This window comes from Rhinatrema bivittatum, chromosome 12 (genome assembly GCF_901001135.1).
Source record: "Rhinatrema bivittatum chromosome 12, aRhiBiv1.1, whole genome shotgun sequence".
Lineage (NCBI taxonomy): Eukaryota > Metazoa > Chordata > Amphibia > Gymnophiona > Rhinatrematidae > Rhinatrema > Rhinatrema bivittatum.
This window is the reverse complement of record NC_042626.1, coordinates 34,111,954-34,135,894: the sequence shown is the minus strand read 5'-3', so window position 1 is coordinate 34,135,894 and position 23,941 is coordinate 34,111,954. Positions and strand designations below refer to the sequence as shown.

General features: G+C 45.7%; 1 protein-coding gene across 5 annotated transcripts; it reads left to right on the top strand.

Annotated features, from left to right (window-relative positions):
- Positions 1 to 849: 849 nt before the first annotated feature.
- Positions 850 to 20,681, top strand: ACAD8 (acyl-CoA dehydrogenase family member 8). 5 transcript variants are annotated; one of them, XM_029572703.1, is made up of 11 exons: positions 850 to 940; positions 6,477 to 6,577; positions 7,192 to 7,361; positions 7,602 to 7,711; positions 8,148 to 8,224; positions 9,139 to 9,276; positions 11,593 to 11,728; positions 11,820 to 11,917; positions 12,243 to 12,395; positions 18,456 to 18,558; positions 18,956 to 20,681. In XM_029572703.1, the coding sequence occupies exons 2-11, from the start codon at positions 6,545 to 6,547 to the stop codon at positions 19,006 to 19,008; spliced, it is 1,071 nt and encodes a 356-aa protein (XP_029428563.1). In that variant the 5' UTR covers positions 850 to 940; positions 6,477 to 6,544; the 3' UTR covers positions 19,009 to 20,681. The 5 variants fall into 5 exon arrangements, with proteins under 5 accessions (XP_029428563.1, XP_029428559.1, XP_029428561.1 ...); XM_029572699.1 differs by lacking the exon at positions 850 to 940 and adding an exon at positions 1,731 to 1,894; XM_029572701.1 differs by lacking the exon at positions 850 to 940 and adding an exon at positions 1,733 to 2,137.
- The last annotated feature ends 3,260 nt before the right edge of the window (positions 20,682 to 23,941 follow it).

Genomic DNA, 23,941 nt, shown 5'->3' with positions numbered 1-23,941 from the left:
CGGCGCGGATTTTGACCGTCCGGCTCCCGGCGGCCAGGGAGGGGCCGTGTGGGGACATGGATCGGCGCCGGGTTAGGAGGTTTACTTGGGGGGGGGGCTCCCCGGGGGGGGCATGCTGGAAGGCACTGGCTGGGTAGGGGCCGGATGACTCGGCGGCCACATGGCTTGGGGGATGCCGGGCAGGGCTGGGTGGCGCGGCGGTGGGGTGCCGGGGGTGGGCCATGCGGTGATAATTGCGGGGCAGGCCTGCGCGGAGCTTTTATTAGGGGAAAAAGAGGGGGGCCGTGAAGCGCGGCCGGCTCCCGGGAGGGGCCAGGGGCGGGTCGGCGCAGCGATATTTGCGGGGCGGGGGGGGGGGGGGGGCAGGTCTGCGCGGCAGGATTTGCAGGGGGGGGGGGGCCGGGAAGCACGGGGGGGCGGGCTGGCCACATGGGCTAAGGAAGAATGGCCGGCCGGCTCCAGGAAGGGGCCCGGCCGGGGGAAGGGCAGCAAGATAGCGCGGCCGCATGGCTCTGGGGGTGCCGAGGGGGCAGGCTGGATGGCAGGGCAGAGAGATAGGGCGGCCGCATGGCTCGGGGGCCGCATGGCTCGGGGGATGCCGCTTGGGGGGGGGGGGGCAGGTGGCCTGCCAGGAATACTTATATGGGGGGGAAGGAAAAGGGGGGGGAACAGAGCAGGGCATATCGACTGCACAAAGCATGCACAGCTTACCTGGTAACTCTGCAAGCAAAGTTTTCAGCAATGGTAGTCCGCTTGGAGCTGCAATCGGAGTATACTCTGTCTCTGCTTCTCCTGCGCTGGACTTGATCTCGTATCATATGCCGCTGCTTCTCCTGCACTGGACTCGGGTTCGGTGAATCTGAGTGAGGATTTCTTCTGCCTGCTTCTCTGTACTGGGATCGCCAGGTGGAGCTCTGATTCCTCTTCGCTGTAGCTGGAGGTTAGTTGCTCTTGCTCTGGATTCCAGGCTGCAAATGTGCTCCCCCCACCCCGCACTACCTCTAAGTACCTGAGCTCAGAGACGCTGCCTTCTTTGTCTCATTGGCTCATGCTCAGGTTTGAACTGGCCCCACTAATCCTATTGTCCGCCCCTTTCCCCACCTAGCCCAGCGCCCTTGGGCTGTGGGCCCCCCCTCTTGCCTACAGCAGGTCTGCCCAGTTATACGGCCCTTGCCTCAAGAGGCGGGCCTCCTATAACAAAAAAGCCTCTGTAGGTACTAGCTTCAAATTCCCCAACTAGCGGCTCAATTGCATCTCGTGCACTTCCTGAACTTCAAAGCACTGTAGAACCTAACAGATCTGAGGCTTAGCACAGCCTCCCACCTATCCTCCGGCATTTTGCTGGAGAGAAGCCATTCAAAACCAATCCTCCAGAACCACTAATAGCTACAACTCAACAAAAAAAGAAACAAGCCATGAACTGCCAGAACTTCCTTACCCACACGTGTGCTGCAAAGAACGCCACACCTCCTCCTAGCAGCCAATGACTGCGAAGACCGGCCCTTCTTTCCTAGCAGTCGATGGTGAGAGAGTCCTTATCTACTTGGTAACCAATGGCTGGAGGAGGCCGGGTCTTCACCTCGTCCACATCGCAGGGCTCCATGGGGAATGTAGTCTGCTTTTTCCCACCCTGCCATTTAAATCCGGGTACCGTAGCTTTCTCCTGAACTACAATTCCCAAACTGCCCTTTCCCTGCTCTCTTCCTTTTCCTCCACCTCCTCTATTCCCCCCTCCTCTTAATCACCTATTACCAAGAGGCTGCAGCTTCTACGGAGTTTTTAGCTTCCATGGCGTGCAGCGGTCGATTTCCAGCGTTGCTGGCCCCGTGGCTCAGGTTCGCAAGGTGCCGGAGCTCGTTACTACTTCAGAGGGGTATCGCTTCCTGCATCGATCGTAAGGAGGGGGCAACTGCCCACAGTGATCTGATCCTAGTAGTTTGATGTCCTATGGAACAGACCAGCGATTGCATTTCCCAGCATACACGGGGCAAATCCAGGCCTGGCTCACCCTGACCTCCAGGTCATGGGAGTTGCTTGCTCATCCTCATCATATTTACAGCTGCACATTAAGATACCTGCATGGTTATTTGGTGGATCCAGGTCCTTGGGGATGAGCTGGACCTGCCTTTACTCCAGGGTATGTTGAGACTTGTAGTTCTTATTCTCTGAGGACAAGCAGGATCTAAATCCTGGAGTAGAGGAGTAGCCTAGTGGTTACAACAGTGGCTTGTGAACAAGGCAAGCAAGCGTTCAAATCTGCTGCTCCTCCTTCTAACCTTGGGGAAAGTCACACCACCTTCCATTATCTCAGATATACCTACAGTACCTGATTGCAGTCTGCTTTGAAATGATTGAAAAAGCAGAATATAAATTAAATAAATATGATTCCATCGCATCCTGCTACACCAGTCCAGCCTTACAAGGTGGGTTATTTCCTCCTACCGCAGACAGACAACCCTTTTTTTTTTTTTTGTGACAGCACTGCCACTACTTAGGAGGTGGTGCCAGCAGATGGTAGGTCTGAACTGGTTCAGCAGCTCAATAGTGGATCTGGGCCAGACCCCTGGCCAAGCCACTGGATATGACCAGAAGTACAAGCCTTTGTCTTGCTCCCATTAAGGGGTCTGTGATTGAGCCTCTGTCAGGGACTTTGCAATAAAAAAAAAAAAAAGCAGAAAAACAGAAGGAGGGAGAGAGGGGTGTTTCTCCCTGCCTCTCACTTTCCTCACAGTTTTCCTGCTCCTGAGCTATTGGGGAGTGGATTGTCTTCCTCCCTGGTTCTGTTTTTGCCTCTTCCCTCCCCAGTAAAAAAACCAAAACTAAAGTGCAGCCAAAGTTTGCAGTGTGCTGGGAGGGAGAGTGGGTGTTGGTGCTGGGGGGGGGTTGCCTCCAGCATGGTGCATGGCCTTTTTCAGGACAAGGCACTTCCCTGCTTGTCCTTTCCTTTTCTCCAGTCCCTCCCTTCAGGCAACCTGCAGGGGAGAGGAAAGGAGGGGTGAGCTGGAGTGGATAAAGCAGAAAGGAACCACTCTGCCCCCTATTTCAACCCCTTCCCTCCTGGTCTACAGAGAACAGAAGGGAAAGGGCTGTTACTTAAGCAGATACTGCAGAGGAAAGAACAGACACAAAAAGGGTTTGAATTAGCAATAGTGCCAGTCATCGAGGATTCAACCATAGCCTTGATGGTTGGCATTACAGCTCAACCCTTTTTTATCTCTTACCCAGGGTTTAATTTCTGGTGGAACAACCAGAATGGCATTTTGCCACTTTTTCTCTGGGACTCAAGGATGCGGAGTAGAACCCACGGTGTAATTTAGTTCTTGCTCCCCTGCAGAAATGGATCAGGGGTAGCAGTTTGAACTGCTCTGTAGAAATGGAGCAGAGCTAGTGGTGACATGTGTCATTGCTTCCTCTAAGGCCTGGGGGGGGGGCCAGAAAAGTAGAGTGTGTTGGGGCAGCTTTCCCTGAACTAAAGCAGCCACGGGCATTGATTTTTGTGCAATTTACTGGTACATAACATAAGATATGCCATATTGGGTCAGACCAAGGGTCCATCAAGCCCAGTATCTTGTTTCCAACAGTGGCCAATCCAAGTCACAAATACCTGGCAAGTTCGTCTGATGGATCCTTCTTCCAATTTTTGAATGAAGATCTTTTGGCTAAAATAGCCTCTTTCACCTCACCTTTTAACCATACCAGTAATCATTTTGCTTTCCTTCCACCTTTCTTAATGCATGGAATACCTCTGGACTGTGCTTCTAGGATGATATTTTTTTTAACAATGTCCACGCCTGTTGCACACTTTTTACCTTTGTAGCTGCACCTTTCAGTTTTGGGGGTTTTTTTAAACTATTTTTCTCTTTTGATCAAAGTTTCTCTTTTGAAAATTTAGCACTAGAGCTGAGGATTTACTTACTGTCCCCTTCGAGTCATTAATTCATATTTGAGCATATTATGATCACTATTGCCAAGTGGCCCCTCTTTCACCAAATCCTGCACTCTGCTGAGAATTAGATCTAAAATTGCTCCCTCTCTCATCAGTTTCTGAACCAATTGCTCCATAAAGCAGTCATTTATTCCATCCAGGAACTTTATCTCTCTAGCATGCCCTGATGCTTCATTTACCCAGGCAATATTGGGGTAATTGAAATCTCCCACTATTACTGCACTACCAATTTGGTTAGCTTCCCTAATTTCTCTTATCATTTCACTGTCAGTCTCACCATTTTGACCAGGTGGATGGTAGTATACTCCTATCACTATAGTCTTCCCCGACACACAAGGGATTTCTACCCATAAAGATTCAATTGTGCATTTAGTCTCATGCAGTATCTTTATCCTGTTGGACTCTCTGCCATCCTGGACATAAAGCACCACCCCACCACCAAGATGCTTCTGTCTGTCATTGCAATATAATTTGTACCCTGGTATAGCACTATCCCATTTGGTTATCTTCTTTCCACCATGTCTCCGAGATGCCAATTAAGTCTCTCATTATTCACTGCTACACACACTAATTCCTCCCATCTTACTTCACTTCTGGCATTAGCATAAAAACATTTCAAAGTGGGTTTTTTGTTTGTATTTACATTCTGCTTTTTAGTTTACAGGGATAAATTGGAATCTTTTAGCTCAGGTGAGTTTTTAATTATAGGCACATGGATTACTTTTCTTATAATTGGAACCTCTCTGTTGAGATGCACTAACTCTAATGCTTCATTAGTATCATTTGAAGATACCGCCCATTGAACCATGTTGGCTTTCTCCTTTTGTTCTAATTTAAAAGCTGCTCTGTCTCTTTTTTAGAGGTTAGCACCAGCAGCCTGTTCCACCCTGGTTAAGATGGAGCCAATCCCTTCAGAAAAGATTCCCCCCTTCCCCAAATGGTTACCCAGTTCCTTCCAAAACTGAATCTCTCTTCCTTGCACCATCGTCTCATCCACACACGGAGACTCCAGAGCTCTGCCTGCCTCTGGGGACCTGCGCGTGGAACAGGGAGCATTTCAGAGAATGCTACTCTGGAGGTTCTGGATTTCAGCTTTCTACCTAAGAGCCCAAATTTGGCTTCTAAAACCTCCCTCCCACATTTTCCTATATCGTTAGTGCCTACATCTACCAAGACAGTTGGCTCCTCCCCAGCACTGTCAAATCTAGGTGATACCTGAGGTCCGCCACCTTCGCACCAGGTAGGCATGTTACCAGGCGATCCTTACGCCCACCAGCCACCCAACTGTCTCGATTTCTAATAATTGACTCACCAACTATGACGGCCAACCTAACCCTTCCCTCCTGGGCAGTAGCCCTGGGAGACACATCCTCAGTGCAAGAGGACAGTGCACCACCTGGAGTGCAGGTTCTTGCTACAGGATCTTTCCTGTTGCACCAGGTTGATGCTCTCTGATCATGAGAACTTCCTCTTCCAAGGCAGCACCAGGGCTGCCACACTGGAGTTGGGACTTGGCTGCTGTGTCCCTGAAGGTCTCATCGATATACCTCTCTGTCTGCCTCTGCTCTTCCAGGTCTGCCACTCTAGCCTCCAGAGTTCGGACTCGTTCTCTGAGAGTCAGGAGCTCTTTGCTTCGGATGCACACGTACAATTTTTCACTGGCGGGTAAAAAAATCATACATGTGACAATTGATGGAAAAGACTGGGAGGTCCCCCTCTTGCTGCTGGACTGCTGTCTTCATCTTAAATTTTTTCAGTTCCTAGTTAAATTTTAGGTTGCTATAAGAATAGGAATGCAGGTTCTTATGGCCTGGATTGGCCACTGTTGGAAACAGGATGCTGGGCTTGATGGGCTTGATGGACTTGATGGACCCTTGGTCTGACCCAGTATGGCATTTTCTTATGTTCTTACAATTAGGGTCCTTTAAATGTATTCACCATATATCTGGTATTGACCTACTAGGGAATGATCAAACTCTTGATAAGGTGTGTAGAATTTCTGAATTTAAGTTAAAAGGCTGTTTTGTTTTGGGTTTTTTTTTAGTGTGAAAGTGATACTTGCCTGTAAATTAAAGGATGAGCTAGGATGAGTTGGGAAATGCAAACATAGAAATTTCTGTTTCTATGTTTGCATTTCCCAACTCACAAACACACAAACTTCTGTTTATTGTCTGCCTTTCTGACTTCCTTTTTAGTACAGACACTTCTGTTTATTGTCTGCCTTTCTGACTTCCTTTTTAGTACAGACACACAAACACACTAAATAATATACCCCAATAGTTTAGTACTTTTAAGTTTTACAGTTTCCCCAAGCAGAATTTACTGATTCTTTTCCGCTACCAGGAAGGTAATCGTCTCTTATCAGTGCTCCCATTGAGAAGACATTAAGATATAAGCTCAAAATCCAGAACTATCCAATGCCTTCTTCCTTGACCTGGAACATTTGTCAGCTCTGTTGGAAATCAAAATCTAAAAGTTCCTCTACCTTACTTATATGCCTCCCCCACTCATCCAGGTTTCTGATTTTCAGCTTCTATAGGCCTGACCGAGGAACAGAAGGAATTCCAGAAGCTGGCCTTTGACTTTGCTGCCAGGGAGATGGCACCTCATATGACTGAATGGGATGAGAAGGTAATTGCACAGTGCCAGAGTACCTGGAATGTTGTAAACGAATAGCAGTAAATGGATTTCTATAGTACCTGTCATTCACATAGTTCTCCATAGGCTTTAGGAGCATACATGCAGCCACCATTAGGTTAATGCTTAGGGAACAAGCAACATATGAAGTAATCAGCAGCAGCTGTGAGGATGCTGTGGAGCCACTGAGCACCGAGGACAATTTTCAGGCAGTGTCTTGCAGAGACAAACCATGTGTTTATCAGCCTTCATGACCTGGATTGGAGGGCTCCAAGGTGTCCAGTCCAGATCTGAATAAATGATTGTTTTTTAAATTGTGGCCTATTAGGGTCCTTGGGACATTCTCATTGTAGATCAATCACTTTCTTGTTGTCTACAGGGCTGATAATCTTTTACACTAATTTGCTTATCCCCCAGAGTCCAAGACTGTGCTTGAGAGATTAGACGAGATAGAGAACAGATTAGCACAGAGGGACACCTCTTCCTAGGTTGCACCCCCCCTTTAGTGTTTCTCTCCCTTCTGTGGCACAAGTAGTAGGGCTGAACTTCAGATCCTATCTCCTCTTGGAGCTCTTCTTCTCTGTAACATCTTGTTTGGGTTGTAACAGGAAGTGTTCCCTGTGGAGACCATGCGGCGAGCAGCACAGCTGGGGTTTGGTGGGATCTATGTCCATCCAGAAGTAGGTGGGTCAGGGCTGTCCCGCCTGGACACCTCCATCATCTTTGAGGCCCTGTCGACAGGGTGTGCAAGCACCACAGCATATATGAGTATTCACAAGTGAGTGTTATGAGCCTGTTGGACCTCATGTGTCTCATTCCTTGTTTTTGATGAGGTGTTCATTGATGTGGTAGAATTGCTTCAGTCTCTCATTGAATGTATACTCTTCTCATCTCTCTCTCTCTCTCTTTTGTAGTCTTTGCATTTGGCATTTATCCTTTATTCTGATCTGTTAAGGTGTGATGGGAAGGTGATATCTGCCACCTGGGGTTTTATACCCTACCCCTCTTCTTTCCACAGCATGTGTGTTTGGATGATTGACACATTTGGAAATAAGGAGCAGCGGCATCTGTTCTGTCCATCACTCTGCAGTATGGAGAAGTTCGCTTCCTACTGCCTTACCGAGCCAGGTGAGTCCCTGGGCCCTCTCCCTCACTCTCAAAGGCTACCCAGAATGCCCTCCATCCCCCAACTTCCTCTGAAGACCTAGATACACACGTATACTGTTCTGCTTCGCTCTGGGAGACCTGCCAGAACACCCTGCAGATACAGATAGAGATACGTGTATGCACAGTCCTTCTGTGGGATAAGAGCAAAACTGGATGATAGGGAAGGAGAGGGAAATGTCAGCAGTGTGGAGGGGTAGATTTCTGAGAGGGTCTTCAGTGTTGGAGTCAGTGGAAGGCTTAATAACATAACTGGCAAGTCTGAGAATGTTTCTCCAGAATTTTCCTCCAGATTCCTCCAAGGGTAGCAGGCTGGGTCTGAGAGCCCTGTCCCAGTATCTTGTGCTGCTGGACAGGTGTCAGTGACTCACCGGTGCACATGTCCTTATCTTCTCTATAGGGAGTGGGAGTGACGCAGCCTCGCTTATAACGTCAGCAAAGAAAAGTGGTGACACTTACGTCCTCAATGGTTCCAAGGTAGTGGGAGATTTTTTTTCTTTGATCTCTGTTTCTGATGTTTAAGGACAACCAAAGCGTATTTGAGCTGATCCTTTCCAAGGTTATTGAATGTTTTGGGTTTTTTTTTTCATGCAGGGATTTGGAATTACTGAGGTCTCTTCTTTAGATGTCAGCAACCTAAACAAGTCTAAAGATTTACATTGAAAAGCATACAGTAGTCTTAGGAAAGAGATCAGCTTTGTTTTGGAACTTTGCTGCTTTCCTTTTAGCTAATCTGAATTTGGATGGGCTGCCAGGGTTCTCCCTTTCAGCTGTGTGTTTAGGTCCATCACCTTAAGGATGTGACATGATGATCCCACTGGATGTTGGTCACATGGCATGAACCCTGTCAGACAACATTTATCATTGGTTACAAGTGGTGGTGATTTTCTGCTGGATCACTGACCTGGAACCTTTTTGCGTCGATGGATTGTGTAGGCCAAGGGAGCAGGAAACGGTGTCAGGCTGAAACAGAGGAGGCATCAGCAGCCTGCACAGGCCAAGGGAAGTGGGATCCATGGCAGCCAAGAGCAAGGAGAAGATGGGGTCAGCCACCCACATGGGCTGAGAGAGTCTGTGGGAGAAGGGAGTGGTTTGAGATTGGGGGGAGCTGTTGGAGGCGACAGTAGAAGTTTGGCATGGATGTGCCCCTTTCCCTGCTATCTCACCCACCCTCTCCTCTCCCCCCCCCCCCCCCCCCCCCCAACACCCAATTCCTTTCCATTTTTTTTTTTTTTTTTTAATCGCCCATGGTCACAAGGCACGACTCCCAGATAGTAGTCAGGAGGCATGGACCCCCTGGAGAAGAGTGTCCGCAAATCTCGGCTTGTGTGCACGTGTGTCTGGCTGTGCAGTGTTTGCTGCATTATTACTTTCTGCTTTGTGCTCACCAGGCTTTCATCAGTGGTGGTGGTGACACAGATGTTTACGTGGTCATGTGCCGCACAGGAGGCAGCCACTCAAAAGGCATCTCCTGCATAGTGGTGGAGAAAGGCACGCCGGGACTCAGTTTTGGCAAGAAGGAGAGAAAGGTGAGCAGCTGGCAGGCTAATGGGAAGAACCAGAATGGGAGGTAAGCAGGGAAGAAGGAGATGATGTGAGGAGGCAGAGGGATAACTGTTGCAATGGAGCTGCTTAGCAATAGTGATCTTTATGCAATCAAAATGTGAGATGATCACTGGATGGAAGATAAAAATGCAATAACGTATAACTTTAAAAGGGGTGATTATGATAACATGAGGAAACTAAAAGGAGCAGTTGCAAAGAATTAAGTCTGCAGAAGCATGGAAACTCTTTAAAAACTCCAATCAATTCACAAAAGCCCCAACAACAGACGTATTCCAGAGAACCCATACAGTCGTATAAACTCACAAAAACAAAATTGGTCAACTGGTCATATAACTTAATCTTCTATAAACTCATACTTTATGTGAAAAAACTCTTTTTATGCAGACATTTATGTGGGACCGACAGTTTTATAAAAGAGCCAATTCAGGAGGAAAGTCCACTTTACTTTATTTAATCCTATATATATATTTTTTTTATGTTATTGTGTATTTTTTCAAAAATATTTAGAAATCTCCAAAAACAGTCCCACACATTCCCAGAACAAAATTCCCTTTCAAGTGAGCATCAAAGTATTCCCGGCACTTATCTTGCCATCAAATGTCCGATCCAACCCCGACACTTTATATCATGTTTCGAACTTCTGTCTGCCTCAGGGGGGAAAAACCCGAATCCACTTGCTCACATTCTTATATTGTTTTATTATTCGTTTGGGACCAGTTCCATATCTTCACTCCAGTAAGACACCTTAGTCAAAAAAAAAAAAAATCCCTAGGGTTAGTGGCCCCTCCTCCCCACCTCAAACTAGAAAAAAATGACCCTGGCTTTCCCGTTTCTCCCTTTTGCTCATTAAAGCTTTAAAAAAAAAAAAAAAAAGAAGAAGAAAATAGAGAAAGGTGAGGATATCAGCTGCCTCTGCTGAAGCAAGTATCTAGAAGGGGATGGGGGTTATCTTTGAGCAGGTTTAGGAGCGGGGCTTGCCAGCCGTCAGTCTCATAACTATTGGGCCTGCAGTATTGCTGACCTGTTTGCACCAGCAGTGATTCTTCAGAGGAGCCTGCAAAGGCCCCCCCGAGTCTGGCAGCACAAGCTTGACAGAGCTTGTGGTCAGGCCCTGGCATCCAGGCTTGGCAGCAGTTTAGTCTGGTGCTGGCATTTCTTATGTTTGGATAGTAGATTTAAAACAAATTAGGAGAGGTTTTTTTGTTTTTGCTTTTTTTTTTTAACTCCATGCACAATTAAGTTGTGGGCTTTGTTGCCGGAGGGAATGGTCAAGGCTTCCAGCATGGCTGGGTTTAAAAAACGGTTTGCACGCATTCCTGAAAGAAGAGTCCATAAACTGCAATTAATGAGCCTCATGGGCTTGGGGGAAACCCACAGCTTATCTCTGGGGGTGAGCAACAAAAAAATTAGATCTACTCTTTGGGATGTACTGGGTATTTTCTAAGGTCCACCTGGATTTCACCACTGTCAGACAGTGTTGGGATCATTGGACCTTCTGCTCTGAGCCAGTATGGTGCACCTTATGAGAGAGAGACAAGGGATGAGGGGGAAGGGTGGGGAGTGGTAAGAGAACAGAACATCTGGAAGGAGGCTGGACGAGGGGTGTCCATGTCTCCTATGACTTTTCAGTTGATTGCACTTGTGTTTTCTGCTCCATGGGACTGGCCACTTTTTTTTTTTTTCTCTCTCTGATTTTGTGGCAAAACACCGAACTGAGGTCATCCTTTTGGGCTGAAAGTTTTAAACTCTTGCTAATTCTGTGGAATATACATTGAAACAAACCTCTGGGCAGCTTTTATCTAGTTGGGCAGACACAAGACCCTTTCCCTGGAAATCTAACAAGACAAATCCTTGGCAGCAAACATCTTTTCTCCGGGTCAGAGAGTACAGGGTCATCTGCTCCCCTTAACTGCACTCGCAGAAAGTGCTTTGCAAATGGGGAAACTTCAGCTAATCATCTCTCCCTTTGGACCATCCTCTCCGAACAAGACCTAAGTGTGCATGGTTTTATTTGTAGTGAAGACAGTAAATGAGATGAGGGAGCATAAAGCAGACACATATGTGCAAAATGATAGATGTCTGTGCAATCTCCCTATGGGTTATCGGAGACTCCTGAGGGTGGGAGGAAGGGGCATCGGTAAGAGGGATTTTGTCCTTTTAAAGTCTGGGAGTTGATAGCCAAAAGTTTTTTTTTGAAGGGCCACTCTGAGCTTATATTGTGGAACAGCCAGCTCAATGGGTGTGTGCTCACCTCCTGTAACCACTGCTGTTTCCTGCAGGTGGGGTGGAACTCCCAGCCTACGCGGGCAGTGATATTCGAAGACTGCGTAGTTCCCGTCGCCAACAGACTCGGGGCCGAGGGACAAGGCTTTAACATCGCCATGCAGGGCCTGAATGGGGGCAGGATAAACATTGGTGAGAGGCTTCGTAGCTTTGGGGGGGGAGGGAGTGAGGGCAGCTTTTCTTTACCAGCGCTAACTGAACTCCTGTGTCTTGCCTCTGCCAGCCTCCTGCTCCTTAGGTGCTGCTCATGCCGCCGTCCTCTTGACCCGGGACCACATCAGTGTGCGCAAGCAGTTTGGAGAACCTTTAGCTAGCAATCAAGTGAGTTTTCAGTCTGTGTAATCTAATGGTGCCTAAGTGTATATCTTCTGTGAGTGACCACCAGCACTGCTGCAGTGCCTCCTGCTGCGGGGTTATGCCACTGGTGTGAGTGCGTTCTCCAGCAGTGAGAACTCCTGTACCATCTTCTCCAGTGCCTCCTGCTGGGAGGATCAGCATGTTGGGCAAACCAGCCCCTACACTCAGTATTTTGCATTCAGGTTCAGTAAAAGCACAGGTTGCTTGATGGGGAAACCTGAGCAGGTGACTGATCAGCAGGCACTGAGCACTGATTTTTGGGGGGTTTTTTTGCATCTTTCTCATGCAGTACCTCCAGTTCAAGCTGGCAGAGATGGCGACACGGCTGGTGGCCGCCCGGCTGATGGTGCGGAACGCGGCCTGCTCGCTGCAGGAGGGCCGTGGCGATGCTGTTGCTCTCTGTTCTATGGCAAAACTCTTTGCTACCGATGAGTGTTTTGCGGTAGGTCACCTGAGGAATTTTGGGCTTTGTCTTCCATCATGTTCTAGGTTACCTTGATCCTGAATTTAATTCTAGGGTTGAGAAGACATACGGTAGGAGGGGACTGCACTTGACATTCTGGGTTATTCTTGGCTACAAAACACTTCTTGCCAATAACCTTACTGTTCTCTCTCTTGTACAGTACAGGCCGGTAGGGGGCAAGAGGAAGACAGACACTGTCGGAACATGGCTTTTTTTACAATTTTTTTTTTAATTTCTAGCAGGGCTTGGTCTGTTCCTTGAGACAATTCCCTAGCTGTCATCTTAAATCACTGTAACATAGCGAGTGCTTTTTTTTTACATTTATGCAGAGCCTGTTAGGAAGTTTTCAAAGGGAAGTGCCCTGTGGAGTTTTCCTTTGACAATTAAGGGGCAGCCGACACCATGGATACTTCAGTATCTAGAGACTTTCCACCTGCTTTACAAACATCAGTCACCTGTGGGTGTTTCAAAATGGGGACCTGGGAGGCTGTTTGCTTGGGCAGCATCCACACTGGTGTTGCTGACTGTTTGTTTGAGGAGCTTTCTGCTTAGACATGGGAGGAGCAGTGTGTTGGAGGTAACTAAAAGGGGGGTCTTGTATGCTCTGCTCCCCAGGATGGTGAAGTACAACGGAAGAAGACAAAAAATAGCTTTCCTGGATGGGAGAAATCTTGTAGCGGTGGGGGGGGGGGGGGGGGGTGTCAAACTGTGACTGGCAGCTGGCTGGCCTGCTGGTATTTGTCCATACCAGCAGTATGTTCGGCAATGGTGGAAAGGGCCGGGGATTGAACCCGGGTGGTATAATCAACAATTTAGTATGGACAAAGAGACTGGGCAGGCTGGATGGTCTGACTGGCCTTTTCCTGCCGTCATCTACTATAAAGTAGTTTGGCTGCCGTGTTAGTCAGCTTGAATGCACAGAGATAAAGATTAACAAATAAAAATTAATGTATAGATCTCTATATGTAGTGTTATCTTTGTATTGGACTAACGTCTTGACTAGCCTTCAAGAGCTCATGCTCTCTTCCTTATCATTCACACCAGACCAGTCCAGAGAACTGTGAGTCCCCAGCCTGTCAGCAGATGGCGGCAGAGAGAAAGCTCAAAGCTAACTTCACTCCCTCTATAGGGATCTGGTACTTCCTTCAGCTTTTCAATATTGCTCGGTCTCCAGCTGATAACTGCAAACATGGACTGATGCTGTAGCTGTGAGGAAGCTTTGGGCCCCCATTTTCGGTGGAGTGTAGGCCAAGTCTCGGGGGCGCACTGGGCAATGGTCCTGGTGGGACTAATTCTTCCTTGGGAACTGACTCAGTTGGGGGTCTGAGTTCCTGCACTAATGGTTCAAACTCCGGGTGGTCCCAGGTGATTTTGTTCCTTTGGGGGTTCCTGCAGTACACTCTCCCTTTATACTGGGAGAGCAACAGAGAAGACAGTAAAACTTTTATTTTAAAAGGGAAAAAAAAGACTTGCGGCACAGCCTTTTCCCTGGACTGCCTCCCAGTCTCCGGTGCTATCAGGGAGTCTGAGATCGTCGCTCTCCCCTCTCCCTCCCGCGCTTACTTCTGGTAAGGCTGTAAAAAGAGGAAGGCATGGTGTTTCGAGTGAGTCACAGTGGCTTAGCTGGTACATTCAGCCTGTCTTATTTAAAAAAAAAAAAAAAATGATATACACACGGTCATCCAAAGTCCTAGGCAGTCTTGTGAATAGGTAGGCACTAGGCAAGTGCATATCACCCGCAGTGGGTGAAGAGAAAAACTGGGTGGGTTCCCCAGATCAAGCCCTGGCCCCTACAGTGGAAGGCAGCGCTCTAGTGCACAGAGAACAGGGCCCGGTTGGCACTCCCGTTTTGGCTGGATCAGTAGACATTTTATTGCTGCTTTGTGCCAAAAGTAAATAAGAAATCACGCATACCAGCCTCTTTGCCTCCCTGTTTCCTCCCATAGTCAAATAGGGGGACGTTCTGTAGGATCTGCACATTTTCCTCTGGCTACAGCAGAGCCTGTGCAGCTCCAGTTCTGAGTTATTTCAGCAGGCAACCTCACATGCCTGTTTGAGATCCTCTTTCCTGCCCTCTCTGATAGCTGAGTGATGGAGGGAACAGCTCTCTTCCCATTTATATAAATTAAGCTTCCCAGAGTGTCTTTTAAGGCTAAATTAGGCTTGTGAGGTTGTAGATTGCTGCAGCCTGTTAAAAAGAAAAAAAACAAAACCCTCAAAAACCTCACAACAGTCCTGCTTAGGCAGCACCTTTTGGATTTCCCAGCTGTCCTCCCAAGTCCCAGCAAGGAAGAAGGTTCCTACTGATACCCCACAGCAGTCCAGACCCAAGTGGGTTTTGCATCCCTACCGGCAGATGGAGGCAGAGAAATAAAAACTTTTCAGGCACTGCTACATGACCGAGGGTGCCACCTGCAGTCCCTCAGTATTTCTCTGTCTCCAGCAGATGGTGGATGGTGCAAAACCTGCAGTTGTGCGGTCAGGAAAAAAAATAGAGAGTAGAAGAAGAGAGAGAGAGCCTTACTCCCAAGGGGTTGTTAGATCCTGGTGGGACCATCCCCCTTGGGTGAGCTGGGGGCTGGTGACCCTTTAGTAAGCTCAGTCCTTAGTTCCGTGGGGTGTAAATTTGGTGGTCCAGATCCCTCCCCTTCACGAGGCTGCTTAGGTGCCTTGAGGCATTCCGTATCATCTCTCTCAGGGGTTACTATCCGATATTTCTCACATGGTTTCCTGGATCCATTACTGACCTCTATCAGGCTGTCCTTTGTGCTAGCCATGACCCCAGGTACCTGCCGGTAAAGGAGTAGTAAAGGCCTCCCTATGTAGGAAAAGACTCTGGTTCCTCCTTTAGTCATAATTAAACTTTCCCCAATAACCAATTTCAGCTTGGTTATTGGGGAAAGTTTAATTGTATGTATATTTTGCTATTTTATTGTTTCTTATTATGAAATTGTATTTTATATCTACGTTCTCATGTTCTATGTAACGCCTTATCAGCGACTGTTTTGTTTTATGGAAACCGACCTGATTCGATATGTCTATCGAGAATGTCGGTATATAAAAATTCTAAATAAATAAATAAATGATGTATTTTGATATGTTGTATTTTTGTTTGGTGTGAAACTTGTATTGGGAGCTAGAGTTTTAGCTGTGGAATGCAGCCCGTGATTTCCTTAGTGAAAGCGGGGACTGGAAGTTTGATATTTTTGTTATTATTATTATATTTATTGTTTGTTGTCTTAATATATTGCATCATCTGGATGTAATTTGCTTTGGGTTTTTGTCGGGGGGGGGGAGCAGTATATGATGTGTCTAGCTATTCCTGTTCACACTGCTATGGATATATCCCAGGTGTCAGCTGTAGAGCTTGACCAATTTTAAGATTTCTGTCCTTATCAAGGACAGTTTTTGTCTTCCTCATTTGTAACTTACTATTTGAGCAAAGGAGCATATAAGATTGCTACTTGGTTCACACACACACACACACACACACAGCTGCCCTCTCTTCCCTTATGCGACACCAAAGCTATGTAGTAAATGAAATAGCCGTGATCACTAATCAAATGCACACCCCACTTTTTTATAGAAAAATGTAAGATTTTTAATTTGTATCTTCTACTATATCTTTACATGTTGCACGTTACCAGTAAACCTTATCAGAGGCCCCTCATCTAGCCCCATATATATTTATTCAGAGCAATGGAAAAATAGGGGAGGGGAAAACCTCCGACAGCGCACCCACAAGATGTCAACCTGACAATTTGTTTAGTGGTGCGTAGAGCCATTTCTTGGAAGCTGCCATCACTGAAAACCACCACTTTTTTTGTTGTTGTTGTTTTAATGTATATATGTCCACTTAACCATTGCTTGATTGTACTTGTCTTCACATTTTAAATCCCACAAAAAACTTTTTTTTTCTGATTGCAGTGCTAAACTCTATAGTGTACAAGTTCCTTTTAAGCACAATGCAGTTCAAGCTTAACAATATTCTTCTAATCTGCTTTAGTACTTATCTTTTCTGGGCTTATGTGGACTTCTGATGAGCAAAAAAAAAAAACAAAAATGCTGACATGGCCACGTTTCGCAGTCTGACCTGCTGCTTCAGGGTGTTCCGGCAGCTTCCCATGGCTCTATGCACTGCTAAAAATTGTCAGGTTGTCATCTTGTGGGTGTTGCTGAGTTGTTGTTTTTTTGGTTTTTTTCCCCCCTGTTTTTCCATTGCTCTGGATAAATATATGTGGGGGCTAGATGAGGGGCTTCTGATAAGGTTTTTTTGGTAATGTGTAACGTAAAAAAATAGAAGAGAAAAATTAAAAATCTTAACAAAAAATGTTTCTATAAAAAAGTGGGGTATGGATTTGATTAGTGATCAGTTTGTTTGGGGTACACTTTTGAGTTAGTTTTTTTGTATGATAAATTAAATAGCTACCTGAATATCCATGCTCCTAAGTCCTTAGTGTAGTTTGCCAGACAGATTTGTCTACATGAGTACCTATGTTTCTAGTTATTACTGTACTGTATTACCAAACACACCTACAGTAGTTGCTAACTTAATCCTACTAGTTTTGACATACAAACTATTTGCGGGGGGCGTGATGCCAATAACACCCTGCTTCCATTTGCTGCAACTGTATCCCCCCAACCCCGGCCCATGTGGGCCAAGCCGACCTGTGCTAGTTCCCTTCTGTCTTCGGGCTGCAGGGCAATGAGCTTCCTTCCAGTTTGCATGACCGCCGAAGTTGGTATCCCTATTGCCTGGTCCACTGGAAAAGAGATGCCACATCTCTAAGCATATTGTATATATGATTATCTCAGCCTAATCTAAATAGGTACCACTACCCCCATGGCTGTTGCCCACACCTCTGGCTTGCATAGAAAATGTAGTTTGTGCTTAGCGGTTAAACCTAGGAATTACCAGGCCAGACATTAAGCTTAAATAAGAACTGGAACTTAGAATCTTCCCCTTGAGAAACCATTTCACTGTACTATTCGTTATCCAACTCTTGGAGACCCTACCTGTGATTGCTGTGTGTGTGGCCCACAAATGGTGACTTTTTTTTATTTTTTTTTTTGGCCGGTTAGTTTCTTTGTTCTCCTTATTTCCAGCTCTGTTGGAACCAGTGCTGGGATCCTGGCACCATGAACGTTACTACCAGGGAATCTTTTCCCCTGTTTTAATAGGTTCCCCCCCATTTTAGTCTGGACATTGCAGGATTCCCAAGTGCTGGCAGCCATGGGCTATAAATCTAACATCTAGGTGTCATCATTATTGATGATCAGGACTCCCTTCCTCTCCCCTGGGGCTGTGAATGCTGCCCCTACAGCATCTCCAGCCCCAGTTGATCTGGGGTGCACTCCTGATCCAGGCATCAAACCAAGGACCCTCTGTATGCCAAATCATAGCACTGGCGCTGAGCCATGGGCTGGCTGGTGATCAACCTTTTATCTTGTCTACTACAACATCTGTAGTTATATAGATTGACTACAGACAACACTTGCATTTTGCATTGCAGTAATATTAACAAGAAGTGTATTCCTATGTCGAACAATATGTAACATTGAAAGCAGTGCATTATATATGAGTTGCTGGGATTTTCCGTTTCCAGTCTCCCATTTCTTCACAAGACCATTTACTTTTTAAATGTACCATTTAAATTTTTCATAATTAAGAGGGGCGATACATTTGTGTAGTAGCACCTGCAGTTGTTTTGATTGATCAGGAGATGGCAGTCATGCTTTGTGATTGTGGTAAAATGCCGCCCACAAACATTTTGCATGAAAAACCGTACACTGCATATGAATTGTCAGTTGTTCATGTTCCACAGGCCCTCTCCTCCCTCAAGCTGGTTCCCCCCCCCCCCCCCCCTCCAACCAAAATATCCATTATTTTTATAATGGCATGATGCCTCACTTTAAAGCACTGGAATGGAAAGCAGAGGAGTATCCATTGGAAGTTAAGCCCCAGCTTCCTGTTTGATCTCTGGCAGCTTCCTCTCCTGACTCCATGGTGATGGTTTTTCTCCATTCTCTCTCTCTTAGATCTGTAATCAGGCTGTGCAGATGCATGGTGGTTATGGGTACTTAAAGGATTATGCTGTGCAGCAGTTTATGAGGGACATTCGTGTTCACCAAATCCTAGAAGGTAAATCTGTGCTCCTCAGGTGAGGGCTTCATAGTGGTAGGAACCAGGGTTGAAGGATCAGGTGAAAGATTTGGGGGTGGGGTGGAGAACTGTTGGTCTGCATGTGTGTTTTTATGCTTATCTAACCAAACTAGAATAATCTATGTCACCTAGGCAGACTGGATGTAACAGTTTGGGTCTCTTCTGCCATATTTTACTATGTTCCTATGTAGGGTTCAGTACATGTTTGTGATTTTAAGTTGGCTTTATTTTTGCTTGTGCAGTTAGGGGGGGGGGGGGTGTCAGGGAATGTTTGAGCTTTAGCCTGGAATCTGGAGATATTTGCACCATTAGGATCTTCCTTGTCAGCCTTATTGCTGCCTTCTGCTGTCATCAAGATCTTCTCTTGCCATCATAGGTACCAATGAGGTGATGCGGATGATTGTAGCAAGAAGTCTGCTGCAGCAGTGACTTGGATGGAAGTGGTGTATCCCATCAGGCAAGTCCCCTGCTGGGGGGCTAGGTGGGCCTGCACTGGGACCTGGCCTGGAACCGTCTCTGTACATTCTGTGTTTGTATCTGTTATACTGTCTTCGTTTTTGGGAGGGGGGGGGGGAAGCTTACTGCTTCCCCTCTGTGCTATGGATTGTACTGGAACTGCAATCCTTTAAAAGGTGTCACAATCTATAATGATACTACCAAAACTGAAAAGGATAGATTTGATTGAAATTCTTATGTCTCCTTTCTCTCCCTATCATCCAGAGTTAGCTGACTAATGTCTCTTGCAGCTTGCTGTCTCACATGATCTTGGAACGCAGGGCCAGCTCTAGAGTATCCGTCTGATTATACAGCAGTGGCAAAAACACCTCCTGAACCATTCTGTATGTGCTATAAATCAGTAGCTTTTCAAATGCTTAATATTAGTACATTTTATAGCACTTTCCTCCCAAAGTACTAACCAGAGCTTAACAGCCAGTAGATGTATGTTTTAAGCAGCATTTTCTCTCTAGGAGACTGTGTGGGGTGATGGTGAGTGGTGCTACCCTTAAGGTTTGCAGCTTTACTGTTGTGAAAAATTCACTGACAGCAGCCAGCACCTCAGTTTAATTTCTTATCAGAAAGATGTTTTCTAAGCAGCAGTGTGTACTCCTCTCTTCAGACTTGCACATTGAGTTGCTACTGGCTTAGAGGGAAGCTTCCTCTACCACCACTGATTCCTTGCTGGCCAAAGGAGAACTGTGCTTCCTAACACCATTGTATCAATGCTGATATAGTTGGAGGAGAGGCCTTTGGTTAGTCACTATCGGCAATATCCATTGTTACATAAGAACACAAGATATGGCATCAGAGCAAGGGTCCATCAAGCCCAGTATCCTGGTTCAAGCAGTGGCTAATCCAAGTCATATGTACCTGGCCAGCACCCAAACATTAAATAGATCCCAAGGTATTAATGGTAGTAACCCGCGTGGCTGTTCCTTTATTAATAGCAGTTTATAGACTTCGCCTCTAGGAACTTATCCAAACCTTTGTTAAACCCAGCTACACCATCTGCCTTAACCACAACCTCTGCCACTGAATGCTAGAACTTAATTGTGCATTGAGTGAAAAAGAATTTTCTCTTATTTGTTTTAAATGTGCTACTTACTAACTTCTGCACATGCTCCCTAGTCTTTCTATTATCGGAAAGAGTAAATAACTGCTTTCTTTGGGTGCTCTCATTTAAAATACTAGGCCGAACTAGGCTGAATTACAGCAGGCTTGGAACATTAGCTATCCAAAAAGTTAAATTCAATCCGTCCCATTGCAGTATTAGGGGATTACTGCTTTCTTGTATCGTATAGAACATCCTTTGAACATTCGCTACTGTGTGTAGCTCTAATAGCCAATGCATATATTGTAGTTGTCTGAAACATAGTTGGGGTAAGGAAGAAATGGCATTGTTGTGTGTTGAATGAAAAGAAAAAAATACATTGCTGAAGGCATAGTAATGATAAACACTCCTCTCTGCCCTAAGGCTGCTTGATGGGAATGGACTGAGCATTTTACTGTACCTGCAGCAGCATCTATAAATAATTTTATAAGAGACTGTCCCTTGCTAGTACAGTTTGCACTCTAATCAGAATAAACATATAGGCCAAAAGTGATTTGGGGAATTCCCTTTATTAAGAAAATGGTTAAAATCAATAGCACTAATATCTAGCAGTGAAAACTTTCCCATGATGGCTAAGTGAAGGGCTGAAAATTGGTCTCTGCAATGTCTGAGATCATTCAGTTGTAAAGTCTAGTCTTTACACTTGTAACATCCGTTTTTATGAAACTTAATGACATTTTGTTAGCTTATACTGTTAACTAGGTCAGGGCTGGCATCCAAATTAGTGATCAAGTAAGGAAAGGTGTACGTTACCAGAGCACTTTACAATGTAAGATTTCAGAAATGTAAATAGCTCCTTCTTGCTTTCAGGCCAATACAGTAAAGTGCGGCCGCAGTTACCCTGCTTCTAACCCGCTTTCTACTCACAATTTGGCCACATTAGTCCAACCCGCGATTCGCTATCCCCTTTAACCCATCCTTACCGCCTCTTTAAAACAACGGGTAACCCTTTCCGCCCGCGGCATGTATATGAGATGTAAACGAATGGATTAGCTATTCCCTCCCATACAGTAACGCGCGGGCCGATTTATCGCTTTTTAAACCTGCAGTTTTGCCACGCGTTTAACCTGCTAATTTACCGCCTACCCCTACCCCTGCGTTAGTGTGGAGCGTCAGGCAAACAGAGATGAAATTTCACGGGCCATGGAGCAGCCCCAGCCAGCCCCGCTTCACTGCCTGACCTCCTAACTCCCCAGGACAAGACCGAGCAAACTTTCCGCCAGCCCCCACTCACCTGCCCTGGCTGCATCCATCTCCCGCGCTGACAGCGCCGGAGCAGCCCCAGCCAGCCCCGCTTCACTGCCTGACCCCCTAACTCCCCGGGACAAGACCAAGCAAACTTTCCGCCAGCCCCCGCTCACCTACCCTGGCCGCGTCCATGGATGCCGATCTCCCGCGCTGACAGCTCCTGAGCAGCCCCAGGGGCTGACTGACCCCCTAACTCCTCCCCCTCCAGGACTCCTTCCTCTCAACAGGCCAGGCCATCCTCTCCCTGAGCCCCAGCCAGCCCCCGCTCACCTGCCCTGGCCGCATCCATCTCCCACGCTGACAGCTCCGGAGCAGCTCCAGTCCTCTCTCCCTTCCTCCCTGGGGCAGCTGGCGGCGGCGAGAGCGGCTTCGGCAGCCCTGGGCGGATCGGGCGCTCCCCATGTCTCCCTATTCTCTAAAAGGTAATGCGTGCACGCCGTGACCTCTGTCGTCGGACGCCGTGACCTGAGCGCCCGGCTGGACATCCAAAGGCAAGAGGCAGTATTGTAATTATTATGACTGGTCCGTTACGGCTGTGTAGTGGAGGTGTTAAGGATCTTAGAGTGGCTATAGCAGGGCTGTGTTTGAACTGGGCAGTATTCCTGGTTCAGTGCCTAGGGGGCACTGAACCAGGAATACAAAGAGGCGCTCCAAAGGGGCATGCCCCTTTGTACGCCCCTTCGCACACAAAAGGAACTTGGATCAACCGTCCAAACCACACAACAAACATGGAAAAGGAAGGAGAAGTCTCGAGTAAGCAACCAATATCAGTCTGCATAAACAAAGGTAAATATAATAAGAATTTTAAAATGTTCAGATCTATTCCCAACAAAAGAGATTTGCAGAACTCATTTAAAAAAGAAAACAACCTGGTACGGATAATAAGAACCACCAAATCAAACACCCTAACTCTAAATAACTTACTAATGTTAACATTCATCTTAGTAAATGCTCAATCAATCACTAAAAAATTCCCAATCTCCGACCTACTGTATGACAATAAACCTAACTTTGTTGCAATTACTGAATCATGGTTAAAAAAAAATCTGATGTAGTCTTAAAAAATCAAATAGCACACAAAAATTATGAGGTATTCTCAGTCCAAAGGATAAATAAACGTGGAGGCGGCCTACTACTAATTATCGAAAAAGCTTTTAAATGTAAACTAATCCCAATAATACCTCCACCTAACCATGAAATTGCCATCTTCAACACTAACAATATACAAATATGCCTTATATACTGCCCTCCCAGTTTTACTAGAGCTAAATATGTCACCACTAATCGAGTTTCTGACAACACATCTAAACACCTCTAAACCTACCATAGTGTTAGGTGACTTTAATCTACACATGGACATCCAACCCCTTTCTAACACATGCCAGACACTAATGGATGCCATGACAGCACTAGGGTTTTCACTAATAACTGATAAACCAACACACAGAGCCGGACACTCACTTGATCTAACATTCATAAATAGCAACTATCTAGAACACTTAGCAACAAGCTACACACAAATTCCTTGGTCTGACCACCTCCTTATTCCGTCCAATATTAATATTCTCAATCCTCAGACCATATAGACTCATAATCCCATAGAATTTAAATATCGACCACCCTATAACAATGATGAACTAAAGGACAAATTAGAAGAAGAACTAAAAGACATAACACTTAATGATTGTAACTCAGCTACTGAACTCTGGTTAGACTCAGCCAAAAAAATAGCCGATGAAATAAACTCCATCAAAACAATAACTATCAAAGAAACAAAACAAAATAACCACTGGCATAATGCAAAAATAAAAGATGCAAAAAGAAAGCTCAGAAAATTTTAAAAAACTGGAGAAAACACAAAACTGAAAACCTAACCAAATTCAGGAAACATATAGCATTCTACAAACAACTGATCCTTAATACTAAAAAAGAATACTATTCCAATAAAATAGAAAAGTTTGCCAATAACCCAAGAACCTTATTCTCCATAGTAACGAATCTCACAAATGACAAACAAGAATCACCTCAAAGTCTTCCTGAATCAAAATGCAATGAATTAGCTAAATCTTTTAGTGACAAAATATTAAACCTAAGAAACAAACTCCCAAAAAACAGCAAACAAGCAATCGTAATGTAAAAAAGAGATGTTAACATATGGTCCTCATTTATAGAAATATCAGAACAAGAAGTTGAATCAATGATAAAAAATATAAACCCTGCTCCACACAAAATCGATACAATACCAACAACTGAGATAAAAAAGATTACCAATGTAGTAACCCCAACACTAACTAATATCATAAACCTATCCCTAACTGAAGGATTAATGCCAGATACACTAAAAGGGGCAATCATTAAACCAATCATCAAAAAGAAAAACAGTGACCCACTAATCCTCATTAACTATCACCCAGTCTCAAACCTCCCTTTATTAGCTAAATTAATAGAGAAAACTGTACAGAAACAGCTAGCTGAACACCTAGACAATAATAACATACTGTACCC